General features: G+C 36.6%; 1 protein-coding gene across 1 annotated transcript in view; it reads right to left on the reverse strand.

Moving 5' to 3' along the window:
* Positions 1-598: 598 nt before the first annotated feature.
* Fbxl7 (F-box and leucine-rich repeat protein 7) overlaps positions 599-14,498 on the reverse strand; it is an 86,807-nt gene continuing 72,907 nt past the window's right edge. The window contains exons 5-8 of the mRNA XM_073077130.1: positions 12,421-12,606; positions 9,305-9,450; positions 4,286-4,459; positions 599-3,874 (exon numbers count right to left, since the gene is read on the reverse strand). Of these exons, the coding sequence (XP_072933231.1) occupies positions 3,662-3,874; positions 4,286-4,459; positions 9,305-9,450; positions 12,421-12,606 (719 nt within the window). The 3' untranslated portion in view covers positions 599-3,661. The remainder of the gene's footprint in view (positions 3,875-4,285; positions 4,460-9,304; positions 9,451-12,420; positions 12,607-14,498) is intronic.

A 14,498-nucleotide genomic window follows, 5' to 3' on the forward strand; every position in this document is an offset into this window, starting at 1 on the left:
TAGTATTATTAATGTATATTCTCTACAAGATTATGGAGATAGCTTTATAACATAAAAGCTTTTCATATTAAACTTTCCGTTCGAGTCCATTAACGTAAACCCTCTTCAATAAATTAAGCTGTAAGCTGAAATCAATAAAACTCAATAGTCCATATAAATTATAATTTTATTAAAAACTGCAACAACAATGGCAATTGATTTAATGAATTGAAAAAAACAATTTCATATCATCAAACAATATCTTTTTAAGATATAGTCACTATAATTACATATTTATAAAAAGAACGTCTATTTTACAAGAACTTACATTATGATGACATTTAGTTTTATGACGCATTTCCGGTCGCGCGTGTTTAGGCCTGCATGCGTGTCCCATCTGCACGTGTGTCATTTTTTTACATTCATTACTAAACGATGCGGCAGACGGGCTACCTGATGGAAAGCAGTCACCGTCGCCTACGAACATTTTACTTGTCACTTGCATCCTATCGTTTCATGCACGCAGGTTGCGATGTAACTACAGTTAGTTTATTCAGGTGTGCGTGTTTCTTTATACACGCATGTCCCACTTACACGCATGTCCCACCGCATGTGCATCGAAGAAAGTGCATTTATTTAACATGCGCGTCTTACTAGCACGCGTGACACTTGTATCCTATCCATTCCCACGCACACGCAAACGCGTCGCGAAGAGGCTACAACAAGTCAATCATGTGTGCGTTAGACGCATGCGGTCATAAACACGCACGACAGAAAAAACGCCCATTAATGATAAAATTAGAAGTTTTTGTTATGCAATCTATGGCACATAATTTTAAAGTTTTTTTTATTCTTGACATGAGTTGCCAATGTTATTAGTGGAGCTACCTGTACGTTCTACAGTGCATTTTGATCTTCATAATTATAGCTCAAAAATGTATTGAATAGTAGTTATCAGAAAGCCGTATGCCAAGTTAAGCTACACTGTAGACAATTTGTAGATAAGTGTCATTTTTGTGACAATCTTCTCTTCGCACTACGACCAGTCGATCCGATAAGTCGTGAGTAATAAACAACTTTGGATCGATTAACTGGCGACAAACGAGCTAGACGGTTGTCACAAGTAATCCGTAATGAGTAGTAGTTGTAGTCAGTTGGGCCAGCAATGCTTCAGCCCTCTATTAATAAATGAAAGCTTGTGCCCAGCTGTGAGACATAAGTAAGTATTAGAACGCCAATGCACATAAACATATACTTTACTAGAACAAATCTAGGAAAATCACCATAAAACGAAATGTAGATTTGAATAATTTTATCATACAATAAAACATAAACCATAGAAAATTATTAAAGTAAAACAGCTAGTTAGTGTCAACTTAAACATAATAATATATACAAAATAATTGAATTAATTCTGGAATCAATTTTAAAATAAGCACCCTTTGTCAAATATATTGCATCTTTTCAATACACATTTTCGAATATCGTAAGATAAATATTACTATTAAAGCATTTACAAACTTAAAATAAGTTCGATAAAGTTCTATACAGTCTGTATAAATTTGTTATAACTAACCTAATTTCGTAATTAATTTTAAAAGTTCCATTGTTTTCCATAGATTAGTAAAGATACTTCGCCGCCTTGAAATTGAATGAAGCCACAAACGGCTTATTAGTAAGTTATTTTTTTTAATTTTTGACAAATAAAAACATTTTTAGAGAAAATTTACGAATAAATAACTAATACTGCGTAATTTACATAATAAATAAATAATTATTTCAAATATTTTAGGGACATTTTGGCACGGAGACGTGGCAAAACTTTTTACGTAACTATTTCAATTCTCAAAACTGGGTACATTTTCTTGTTAAGAGTGAGTAATCTTTACTAATCTATGTTGTTTTCCGTATTATTAAACATATTACAGCAGATAGACCAAACGTGAAAATATACGCGTCAAACAAGAATCGAACCCAGAACTTTCGAAATAAGTGAAATAACACTTCGATTTGCTGTATACATGCTTTATTTAATTTTCCTGTTTTGACCTGTCTGACCATCGGAAGATAAACGATATGCGAAGATAAGAATATAATTTGTCACATAGATACGTTCTACTAATCACAACATTACAATACCTATAGTAATGGATGTCTATATTACCATTGATAAGAGAACACATTTAGGATTACCAAATTAGGTAGTAACATCATCATTTATCTATGTGGACAGCGATAAAACACAGACAATTTTATCGCGGAAATCCAATAAAGCTAAAAACATTAATTTGTGGTGAAAATATTTTTTTTAGATAAAAACATTACAATAGATAATTTCCTATCACTGACATTTTTTTGTTATTACAAGTACATATAAAACATTCACGCACGATGTTTCTCGTTTATCGCTTTTGGTCAAACAAGTCTTTAATTCCTTTTAATTTTTCATACTTCTTTTTCAGTTCGCGAGTTTTCTTGGCAAGAGTTTATTAAATCACACCTTACTCTGACTTCCGACTTAGGAACTTTACCAATTAATATTGCGTACTGTATTGCGAAAGGTTCAATAAAATATTATTAAATAAATCTATATATTTATACACGTCCTTTTATATATTTATCTACTTTATAATTCACAGTTATAGACAATCGTTTTTCACATTCCTTTATTATAATCAATATACTTAAATAGTTATCCTTTTTACATTAGGATAATTGTATCTCAAGTTTTCACAAATGTAATATTTTTGAAACTTAACCATTACCTCCTAAATATCAAGGCTTTGGATATTTTGTTCTCAAAAAAATAATTAAAATTATTTCTTCACAAAAAATTTCGTCATGCAATACAATTGCAGTATTTGTCGTACCTACTGTACTTCTGTACCTTCAAAAGTCATTACAGTCCTGAATTTCGATAAGTTTTCGACAGTAGCACAAAATCTATACAAGACTCTTTACGTCAAAATCTTGAAAGATAACTGAAAAATCCCGTTTGCTAAACTGGATTAATCTGCGACAGTTGTTGATACGTGTTTTATCTGCACAAAACCCTTTTTTCAGCAACAAATTCCCAAATATAATAACGCATCTCTCGGAGCCTGAACGATATATACAAGGCTGAGGCTTCGCAGTAAGATATCCTCGACAAAAGCTGGATTAGTGTACGACACGTTGTTTTTTTTTTCCCAAACCCCATGTAGTTCACCAGTAGTAAACAACTGATTCCATTTTTTCGAAATCCTTAGTACCCTTACCATGATTTTTTACGTTTTGACAAATATGACTGTTTTGATATTTGGTTACATATTTGCCCACACAATTTCCAATCAGCGCCCCTAGCGGATTGTATCAGAACTACGGTGTCAGTAACGTAACATTAAATGTCCAAATTGACAAAATGGCGCTTTATGTTTTGTCTCTCTTTTTTGTGAACATGTGACAGAAAGACTTGAGCACTTACTTATTGTTACGTTTACTCAGTCTACTGAAGCAAACGGAACAGAATAATGGATTGAGTAAACGTAACGTAAAATTGTGGGATGTTTTGAAAACTCATGGTAAGTGTACAGATTATTCCAACAGTAGTCAACAACTGATTCCACTTTGTCGGACCTCACCGTATTACTTCCACAACATCATCAACGTAGGCAACTGATTCCACCTGAAACCTCTTCTATCATCAACAAAATCCAGGGTTAGTATGCTCGATGACACATCGCTTGCAATACTTCTTCACTGCTCTGTATCCTCGAAGTGTTACTGGTGTATCCTGAATGTTGAGCTGGGTGAGCCCTCTGCAGTAGTAGGCGACGGCTTCGAGACCATCGTCTCCGATCAGTTCACAGCCACGAAGAGCCAGTTTCTTTAGATTCGGACAAAAGCGTGCTAAAATCTGAAAAAGAAGAAGATTTGCTTTTACTTGCGAACTTATCAACTTACAATGGCTATCGCGGTCACTATATCAAAACCTTTTTAGGGACAGTTCTAATTAATATTGCTACTATGCTAGTGGAAGCAACAATAAAAAATCGTGTTTCCCAATCAATTAGGGCAAACTGATCCAATAAGTTACCATTAATGTTATGATTGTGTAAGACAATTTCCAATCTTAACATCTTATTTTACACGGAACCTACCTACCTTTATTTTGGTTTAAAAATATATATCAAGAACCAGAACCATCCTGGTCTATTATGGTCTTGTTTGATCGCTTTTTCGTTTTTCTTGATCAATATTTTTACATTACTAAATATAAGAACTGTACTTGAAATTATGATCCTCACGTAAAATAAATCAAGCATACCTGCAGTCCGGGCTCCGATACGTCAGTGGCGCCCAAGTCAAGGGCCCTCAATCTTGAGCAGCCCTTCGCGATGGCTTCCACTCCATCATCGCCGAGTGCCCCACACCCTCGGGCGTTCAAGTACCTCAACTTGTAACAGCGCCTGGCTAGTGTTCTTATGCCTGAATCTGACACCTGGAATAGACGTTATATATGTTACTATTGTATGCCATAAATTAATATATTCACTGTATCCTTTTTGAGAGTTTTAACATAATTTACGCAAGTTTGGGAACCTTTTTACAACTCTTAGGCAAAATATTTTTCTTCAACGTCAAAAGCAAATAATATTGATTTAATATTGAAGTAGGAACTGAGCATGGAGTCGATTTGATGGTAAGTGGTCACTACCACTCATGGACATTCGTAAGCAACTCAATATTGAACAGGTGTCCCACCAGAGACCGATCGAAGGTAATCGCCTCATATGTCAGCCAGCGTCACACCGGCATCCACCTGCCGATCAGGTGAATACATCATTGACATTCATTCACCAATAAACATGAAGTGCGTTACCAAATTCTGGTAATTCATATCATCCGATCACTTTACAATGCCCGTTGCTGCAACTTACGAATAAGTGTTTTATTTTGCACAATATTTCGGTAATTTTGAAAGCAAATGGACTGATTGTGACGTTTCACTGGATACAATGTTCCCATTATGATATTACTCTGGGAATAACGTAAGCTATATTCATCCAGAAATTATTCAGGGTATCGGTGTTAAATCACAAATCCGTACGTGGGAGTGCATAAGGCCATGGCATGTGAAAGCCCATATTCATTATCACGGTATTAACCCGGAAGCTGTATACTCGGGATTAAAACCCCATCGTAAGATGCCATATTTACCCGCCCTACTAATAATTAACTTGGGATCAACACAACATAATTATAACTTGGAACAATAAAGAGCGTAATGAAAACTAACGACATTTTTTATGCCATAAAACTTGCAAATGAGCTTGAAGTCCTTCTTAAGGTAAGTGACCATTAGAATTAAAATCCTGCCTAAAGTCGGCCAAAGTTTTACTTAATAATGTTAGCATAAGGCAAAGATAAGTATGGCGACGGTGCCTCCACCATCATCGCACCATGAAATGTTGTTTCCTCTTTAGTATCTTTTCATTTCTTCTCTTCTTCATAATGTGTGAGTGAGAAACATATACAAAACCTGCTAATTTGGATTAAAATCTTTATTGGGCCAGGTTATACTCTTGTTAAATTATTTATGTTACAAATTGGTATGTGAAGAGTTAGAATATCGATTATTTATGAATAAACCCTTCTATTACCCTTACGTATTACAATATATGCATACTATACTAATAACATGTATGATTATATGTGTGCATTTTCTCCCTATACAAAGGAAAAGGTTTTACGCAAAAAAGTGCCCTGAATTAATAAACGAATAAAAACAATGTGAGCCGTCACGGGACGCCTGGCAGATGTGAAACATCGACATTATTTTGTAAAAGTAATATGCAGAAAAGAACATATTGTGATAGGAACTAAATATGTCATAATGATAAAATAAAATATTACGATTTTTGCGCATGGCGACGCGTCGCCATACCGTACACACTACTGCATATAGACTGTATATATATACCATCGTATAGCGTGGCGACGCATCGCCACGGCATGCGTCGCCACGCCAGAAATCGATTTTACGTGCGGCTATAGATGTTTCACATCAAAAAGAAATGCGTAAGTATATATTACCAGTTATAATGGAGAATGTGTTTTTCCTCTTTTTATAAGTACGGAATACTTCCGAGTTTTATTCTTTTTTACGCAATTTTTCATTGACTTATTCACCTAACTACTACAAAATACGGTATAACATAAAATTACCAAAAAAATAGTTACTACATTATTTTGTTAATTTTATATTAAGAAACCGATGGTAATGTTATACCAATTTAACCCTTCTTTACTAAATCGAAAATATTTTTCTGATTTAAATAAAATGATATTTATATTAATATTACTAATATATTTTGCTCTGCTCTCTGTTAGTCGTTGAGACATTGAGACGTGGTAGAACCTTTTGTGGTTCGACTCCGGCGGCACCACCGCCACACCTATTTCTGCCTAATAACAGCAGTGTTAGGCGCTGCTGTGTTCCGGTTTAAAGGTGTGGTAAGGGAGACAGACTTTTCCGAGGCGTCCCAGCTTAGTCCTTAGGGGTAGCGGCGCATCTGTGTGTGGCCGACCTCAGGTAGGAATATCTAATCCTATCTCGGGTTGATTACAGATGTCCATGGGCGGCAGTAGCCACTTACCATCAGGTCGAATGCATGATCGTCTGCTACTCGTATATAATAAAAAAAATTAAGGATCTTCATCCTATCCACAATTTATTTCTATAATAGCGACACGCTTTCGCCAGCTGTCTTGATCTTGTGCCTATCTGTAGGCTTCGTGAAACGATTTTTAACATTCCTAGACACCCAAAAATGTCCTCATATTTTAGATTACGTACCGTTTCTATATTTATGAGCTCTGTGAAATAAATATAAACGAGCCTTATCGTTTGTATTTATAAAGATACACAACCTTTCGTTTTATAGTTATGTTAACCTTTTTGTATTTTCTTTGTCGTGCAAATAATACCTTTTATATACTCTATGGAAATCAAAGAACAATCTCAAATGGGTTATATTTGTTTATATCTATGTATAATTTGAAGTTACCAGTTCGTGATATGGTTCCGATAGAGTTTATTTAATATTTATATATACTTTATTAAAGCATTATTATTAAGCAGAGCAATATAATTATTCTGATTTAGATCCTGCTGTTTATATGTGATGAATATTTATTTATTTATATATTTATTGTTACTCTAACACAAAGTTAAAATACAACAGGGCAAACGTAATGCCTGATAGCATTCTCTACCAGTCAACCCTGGGTGAATGAAGAAAATAGATAATTAACAAATCCTCATTTTCCATCTTTAATAGGTTCAAAATAACTCGTAAATTAATGTAGACACCAAAAATAACATAAGCTTTGTAGTAAAAAAAAATGGCTTGCGAATTATGATGTAATTTAACAAAAATAAAATATACTGAAAAGAAACATGTTATTTCTCAGTGAACCGTCATATTTCGACCATTGCGACGGACCATAGCACAATAAATAAAGACCTATATATATTTTCAAGTTCAATCTTTTATAGTGTAGTCATCGATTGTTCAATACGTGCTTGGGACATTGGCACAAACAAATGATAGTCCTTTGTTGCCAACTTACGAAGATAGATGGATAGGATTGAATGAAATTCAAGATTTTATATAGCCCTTTATAATATATTCAAGATTTTATATTTACGCCCTCGACATCTTCTGCGTGGAAACCGCACGTCATTTTTTTTTTTTTTGCTTTATTCATGGGATTTTGATTTGTAATATTTATAGAATGGATTCAGGGTTTTCAAAGATTGTTCCCGGCACTATTAACTTTTAACTCCTTTTACTTTTTAATTTTTTTGAGTTATACTTATACTCGTACAAACAGACAAATAACAGCTTTATAGTATACATAAAACAATCTATTATCGTCATTATATTTCTATTCTATAATTACTTTGACCTTCGGCTCTCAAATAAAACATAAGGCTCGACTTGGCGGAGGCTCTGCCGTGCCTCCTGATAGACACAATTTATCATTTATCAGAATTTGGCACTATTGTTAATATATATCATTATTTCCCTCGATTTTCCCCTTTATACTGTAACGCCATATTGTTTTGTTACTCTTGGGAAAAGATCCAAATAAATTCCGTATGCGAATGATATCACCATTATTGTAAGCTGATATAGGAATTATTTATAATCGTTTTAATAAAAGTCATCGTGACTAGGGAATAGGGATGTAATGATATCAAGAATTTATTATATCGATATCAGTGAACGTGATTGTTGATAGTTACAAAATGTTAAATATAGAAATATCGATATTGTTTATTTAATATTTTAAATATTCCCGAAGCGCTATGACATGGGCGCTATGACATGGTCTTCAAAAAAGGTACAAAAAGAGCTCTCATACAAAGCTGGCGATGCATTGGCGACTCCTCTGGTGTTGCAAATGTCCATAGGTGGAGTTGACTACTTTCCATCAGGTAGCACGTCTGCCTAATCGTTAGGTTAAACTAAAAAAATAGTGATACGATAGGTCTGCAAAACAAGTGCTTAAAATGTTAAAATTCTTGAAATTTTATCGTCGAAAAGAAATTAATTATCGATGTATCGGTAATATCGCATTAAAATAACGGATATTATAATTTTAATATCACATCCCTAACTATGACTGGACCAAAGTAAAGTGAGATCCGGGTATAGAGGCAATCACGTTAATGAAGGATAGACGAAACCCATGTTCAAAATGGTTACCCTTATAATTTGGTTTTACAATATTTAATACCACATGTTTGACGGACTTCGGTTATTACCGATTTTCATTCAAATATCCCTGGCTGTTTGTCCACCGCACCGTCACCGAGCCGATACCGAGAGCGAGATTATTTTGGGGCCGATTTTAATATGTCGTGACGGCGATTCTTCCAGCTGCCACGCGTGTGACGGCAGTGTATGAACAAGTTCTAACGTGTTTTATATTGCCGGCACATCGGCCCGTCAAAATCTCGGGGACGATCTAGCGGTCACGTCGATCTACTCGAAATATCGGCGACCGGGATGACGGTCCTCGGGTAACGGACGTGCGGTGGACAAGCTGCTATAGTAAATGTATGTACGCTACTTCGGCGCCGTCATTAATTATTGGTATCGGCTCGGTGACAGTTGCGGTGGACAAACAGCGTACCACTATATCGCAGGATGTGGTGTGACCATTGAGAAATAACTGTAAAAGAAACTCAATTTTCTCAATTATTCTTGAAATTTTAGGTTTATGCATAGTTTAACCGAAGATTAGTATTTAAGAAAAGTAAAAGTAGACTGACCTGAGAACACTTTGCAACTGAGAGATACCGCAACGCTGGACCAAGCTTCGCCAGCTCGTACAGTCCGAAGTCGGTGACGCCGGTACAGTCAGACACGCTCAGTTCCTTGAGCGCGCAATACGAAGGGATCCATCTCACACCCGCATCTGTAAAAGAAATTGAGTAACATTTATGAAAATAAGAATAAAAGTATTTTACAATACTCTTTCAGGCCTATACTATCTTTGACGCCTGGACTAAACCATACCATTACAAGGTGATAGAACCCTTTGTGGTTCGACTCCGGCGGCACCACCGCCTCACACATTTCTTATAAGAGCAGGGTTAAGCGATGCTGTGTGTAAGGGACGGGTGTGAGGGAGACATCACTTTACGACCATAGGTTTTTATTGCAGAACTATAAAAGACAAGAGACAATAATTGCCGCCCCAAAAATTAGGATTTAGTCTCACACTAAGGGTTCGTACACAAAACTGCGATGCGACGCGATGCGAACTCGCAGAAAATTGCAACACGAATTGCTGCGATGCGATATCGGGCGGCATAGCGTCTCCCAGGGTGACCATTCTTTCGACAACCGTCAACCGTACGGAACGTATTTTGAAGAGTAGGTCGTGACATGGATCGTAAAAAGAAGTGTGCACTTTTGTTATTGTTTAAGAGATACAGGAAAGAGAAACAAAGAAAATTTTGGGTTCATCCATTTATCATGTATCATTTATTTTATATTTAATTTCCCAAAGAACAGGGCGCTCCTCAATCAGTAATATAAAAAAGTCCACGATGTACTTTGTAATTTTTTACATTAAAGTATACGTCTTCCCACCCAACAAATACAGGTCTGTACGTCTTCCCCACACGCTGTCTCAGAACGAACTAAAAATGGCGTCAACAAGTGTGACGTAACGTCGCAGGAATGTGCGATGCGAACTAATACGCAAGTTCTTACGATGCGTCGAGGGAGCTCGCAGATTTTTATGATGCGACGTCGCATCGTAGTTTTGTGTACGAGCCCTAACCCCCCTTGACATCCAAAAAACAATATGTCCTCTGTCTATAGCAACCCAAATGAAAAAAATAATTAACTCAATTGTTTAGCATCACGTTTTGACGCTACGTTCGGTGTCGGTATCAAAAACGCACGTTTTAGCGACTGCATTAATGCGTCGCGTTTTTCCCATTAAATCTTCCATCGATCGTTCAAAATACTTTTTTTTAAATAATAGCAGACCAGCATGCAGTCCACTGGATAGTAAGTACTGTGTAGGCTACTTCCACCCATGCAGATCTGTAATCAACCCCAGATAAGATTAGATTCCTACCTGAGGTCGCCAACAAATGTGCCGCTACCTTTGAGGACTAAGCTGGAACGCCTCGAAAAAGTATGTCCACACCCTTCAAACCAGAACATGTGTTAAGCGCTGCTAACACCGCTGTTATTAAGCAGACATAGGTGTGGCGGTGGTGCTGCCGGAGTCGTACCACAGAGGACTTACCACCATTTACAAATTTTAAAATTCTCCTACTAAAAGGTGTAACGGGTCTGAAATGTTGCTCAAGCAGTCACGGTTTAACTTTGTAGATGGTTACACGCCGTGGCTAATATAAAACTACTTTGTCAAATGACATAAACAGTTAAAACAAAAAACAACCGCCGCTTAATCCAACAAAGTTGTCGCAACATTAAGTATGTGATTAGGCGATTACGAAACGATGGTAATGCACTGTAATGACGGGTTTATATTGATATTTAATGGTAAAATTACAGTGTTCAACCTCAATCGTCCTGCACATGATGCAAATATAATAACAGTCTTTATGACACGTTTTTATAACAAGACCCAAGATTTATTGGTTCGCAAACTTTACGTATCAGCTCCTGGCTTCTAATAATACACAAAAAGTTGTAAATTATAGCAAAAAATGTTTACCCATATAATCAGGGTGTGGTTAAGCATAATAGTCAGTTTTTGTGTTACAATTAAGTAAATGTCAAATAACTGTGATGACCTTTTGAGCTTACGAATTTACATGAGTATCTATGACGCATCGTCATAATATGGGCGAGCGCGTGGTTATTACACCAGTACCCTTAGTATGAGCTTTTACGTTTTAACAAAAATGACTGTTTTGGTATTTTTTGCGTATTTGCCCATACATTTCCAATCAGCGCCCCTAGCAAATTGTATCAGAACTGATTGCAAATATTTGGAAAATACGTAAACAAGTACAACAACAGTAATTTTTGTCAAAACGTAAGAACTCATACTAAGGGTACTGAGCCGTGTACTACATTCAATCCTCAACCAAGATAGAACTTGTGTTCGTGTGTCCATAGTAAGCAAGAACAGTTTATTCATAATGCGGAGCTAAAAGCACTATTTTTATTTCTTTTAAAGTAGATAGACACTCAAAAATTTAATATTGGCCAAAAGAATCCTCCCAAGCTGGGCAATCATGTGTCTATATATGATATCAGAGCTTGTGTAATATATAAAAGGTTTAGAAAACTTAGATAACGCAATGGGTGCATGTGGAGCCATCTCTTGCCAAGTTGGGTAAACTTGCTCTAGAATGATAAATGTCCTTCAGGGAAAACTTATGAGGAAATCTGCACACCTAAGGATTCTTCAAAAAGTCTTCAGAAGGTGTTCCGAAGAATTCGCATTTCACCAGCGCCGTGGATTATGGCCTAAACTGTTCTCTGTGATAAGACCCTTACCCAGCAGTGGGGCAGAACTATGTCAACGACGACGATAGACCTCACTGTCATAGTATGCCATTAGGCATAAAACTTACCCTTCGTAATCCTCAATTTTTTTTTAATATAGGAGTAGCAGACGAGCATGCAGTCCACCTGATGGTAAGTGGCTACTGCCACCCATGGACACCTGTAATCAACCCTAGATAGGATTAGATATTCCTACCTGAGGTTGGCCACAGATGCGCCACTACCCTGTAGGACTAAGCTGGAAACGCCTCGGAAAAGTACGTCTCCCTTACCACACCCTTCAAAACGGAACACTGCTGTTATTAGGCAGAAATAGGTGTAGCGGTGGTGCCGCCGGAGTCGAACCACAAAGAGTTCTACCACCTTAATCTTAAATTTAATTTACCTGTGACTAGAGTACATCGCCGTAGATACAGGTACTGCAGCGAGGGGCATGTATGAAGCAGCGCGCACAGGCCTGCGTCGGTCACGGAGCCACAGTCCGTGAGGTCTATGTACTCCACGGGAGGCCTTCGGGTCGCCAGCCGGCTCTCCAGCCAGGCCCAGTCCGGCCAGTCGACGTTTGGACAGCCTGGAATAATAAAAAGGTTTTTGATCAGCTTATTTTAATGTTTATTGCAGTGCGTATAATGAGCAGAGTTACTAGGGAAGACAGTCTCCGTATTTTTTTGGGAGTCAAGGTTGTTTTTACTTTTATTTTTACCCACTAGGGTGAAGCATAAAGGAGGGTTATGATTTTGTACATATCTACAGCACATATCTACGAGTAGTTGGTACATATCTACGAGTACATATCTATATGCCAGTCATATATGCCGGTAGAAAACTCTCTTCCCTTCGTTCTACTCCCTCATAACTTTTAAACTACGAGTACTTATCATAATTTCGACGGGTCCTACGTAAACTGGTGCAAGTGCGTTTTCACAACTTTACAGTAGAGCGTTGAATGTTCTAATGCGTGTAACTTTAACTTTATTCAACGTACATAGTTAAAATTTTAAAATGGTATAATTGAATCCTTTTGAAAAAAAACTGCATTATACGTGAATAATATAGACGCCCTCTAGAGGACATAAAGTGAATAATTTAAAAATATATATTTTTTTTATTTTATAAATGCAAATATTAAAAAAAATACAAAATGTTCTCAAATTAACTGAATACTGATTAATTTTCTCTGAACCTTACTCGCGCACAAAGCGCAGCAACTTCCGTCGAAGTTATTACAAGAACTTAGTTAAATTAATTTTTATTCAGAAATTTGAACGTAATGAAAACTTCCCAAATTGTTGAAAGTTGAACCATTTGAGCTCGGTAATCTAAATAATTTGCAAGATGGTGTAAGTTACTTTGAGAGGCCAATAATAATGGCCACCTGTTAACTGGGCTTATTATAACTAGGCATATTTATTGCGAAGTTGAGAAATTTGGTTGTGGCAAAACTTCGGCTTTTTGAAAAACAAGCTTTAGCGTACGGCCTTGCGCGTTTGTTTGTTTGGCTTCCTGTGTTTATATTTTGGATGTTTTATTGAAGTGAAGGAAAGAAAGAAATCCTTCTCAATCTAACATTTTCATTGGTCGTAAGAGCCCGCGTTCGGGCTACGGGAGATTTTTTGTTTAAGCATACCATATTATTATGTTCCGCATGCGGTAACCGTTTTCATTATACGATGACGGCCGCATGCGGGATGTTTGATATTCCTCACCGCACATTAGATCAGTCATATTGCTCTCGCGCAACGTCAATTCCCATCAAATAACATTCGAATACTAAACCCCCGCAGCCCGCACTATGCTTGCTTTACACCAACCGACGAATTTCATTGGTAGTTATGGCCGCTTGCGGGGAGCACCCGCATGCTGTATATCCACTACATATTGACGACGCACTTTCACTAGTTGTTATACCGTATTCGGGGACTCCCCGCATGCTGCTTATCGACCGAGTTATCGACCAATGAAAATGAGCCATAAAACAGGACCCGTGCTCAGCAGTGGGTCATTAATGGATTGAGGAAAATGACCAAGTGTAACTTTATAGTTGAAATCATGAATGTGACCTTTAATTGAAAATCATAATGAATGTTTTGATTTTAACTCACCAATACAAAAATATCTGTTCAACTTTCAAGCATTGAAGCAGATGAACTCCAAATTAGATAAATAAATATTCTGACTAAAGCAGCTGAGCTCAATAAAACCTAAGTAGTAAATCACCGCAAAACCATTTCAAAATAGGCAAAAGATTTGTTCTAGACCAAAAAGGAAATTATAGATTACATTGCCCTACCAATGGCGGATACGCCAAATATGGCGCATCAGTTAAATCTGTCCATAAAGATTGATTACAGATGTCCGTTTATAAACTGTGATGCAAGCTTGGACGTTTGATCGAACTAGAATAAATTACCTGATATATTTTATATTTTCTCAAGTTTTTTTTAAGGGAATTGAAGTAGTTGT

The sequence above is a fragment of the Epargyreus clarus genome, unplaced genomic scaffold (genome assembly GCF_041222505.1).
Source record: "Epargyreus clarus isolate Ecla_fem2 unplaced genomic scaffold, WU_Ecla_fem_2.2 ptg000010l, whole genome shotgun sequence".
Taxonomy (NCBI): domain Eukaryota; kingdom Metazoa; phylum Arthropoda; class Insecta; order Lepidoptera; family Hesperiidae; genus Epargyreus; species Epargyreus clarus.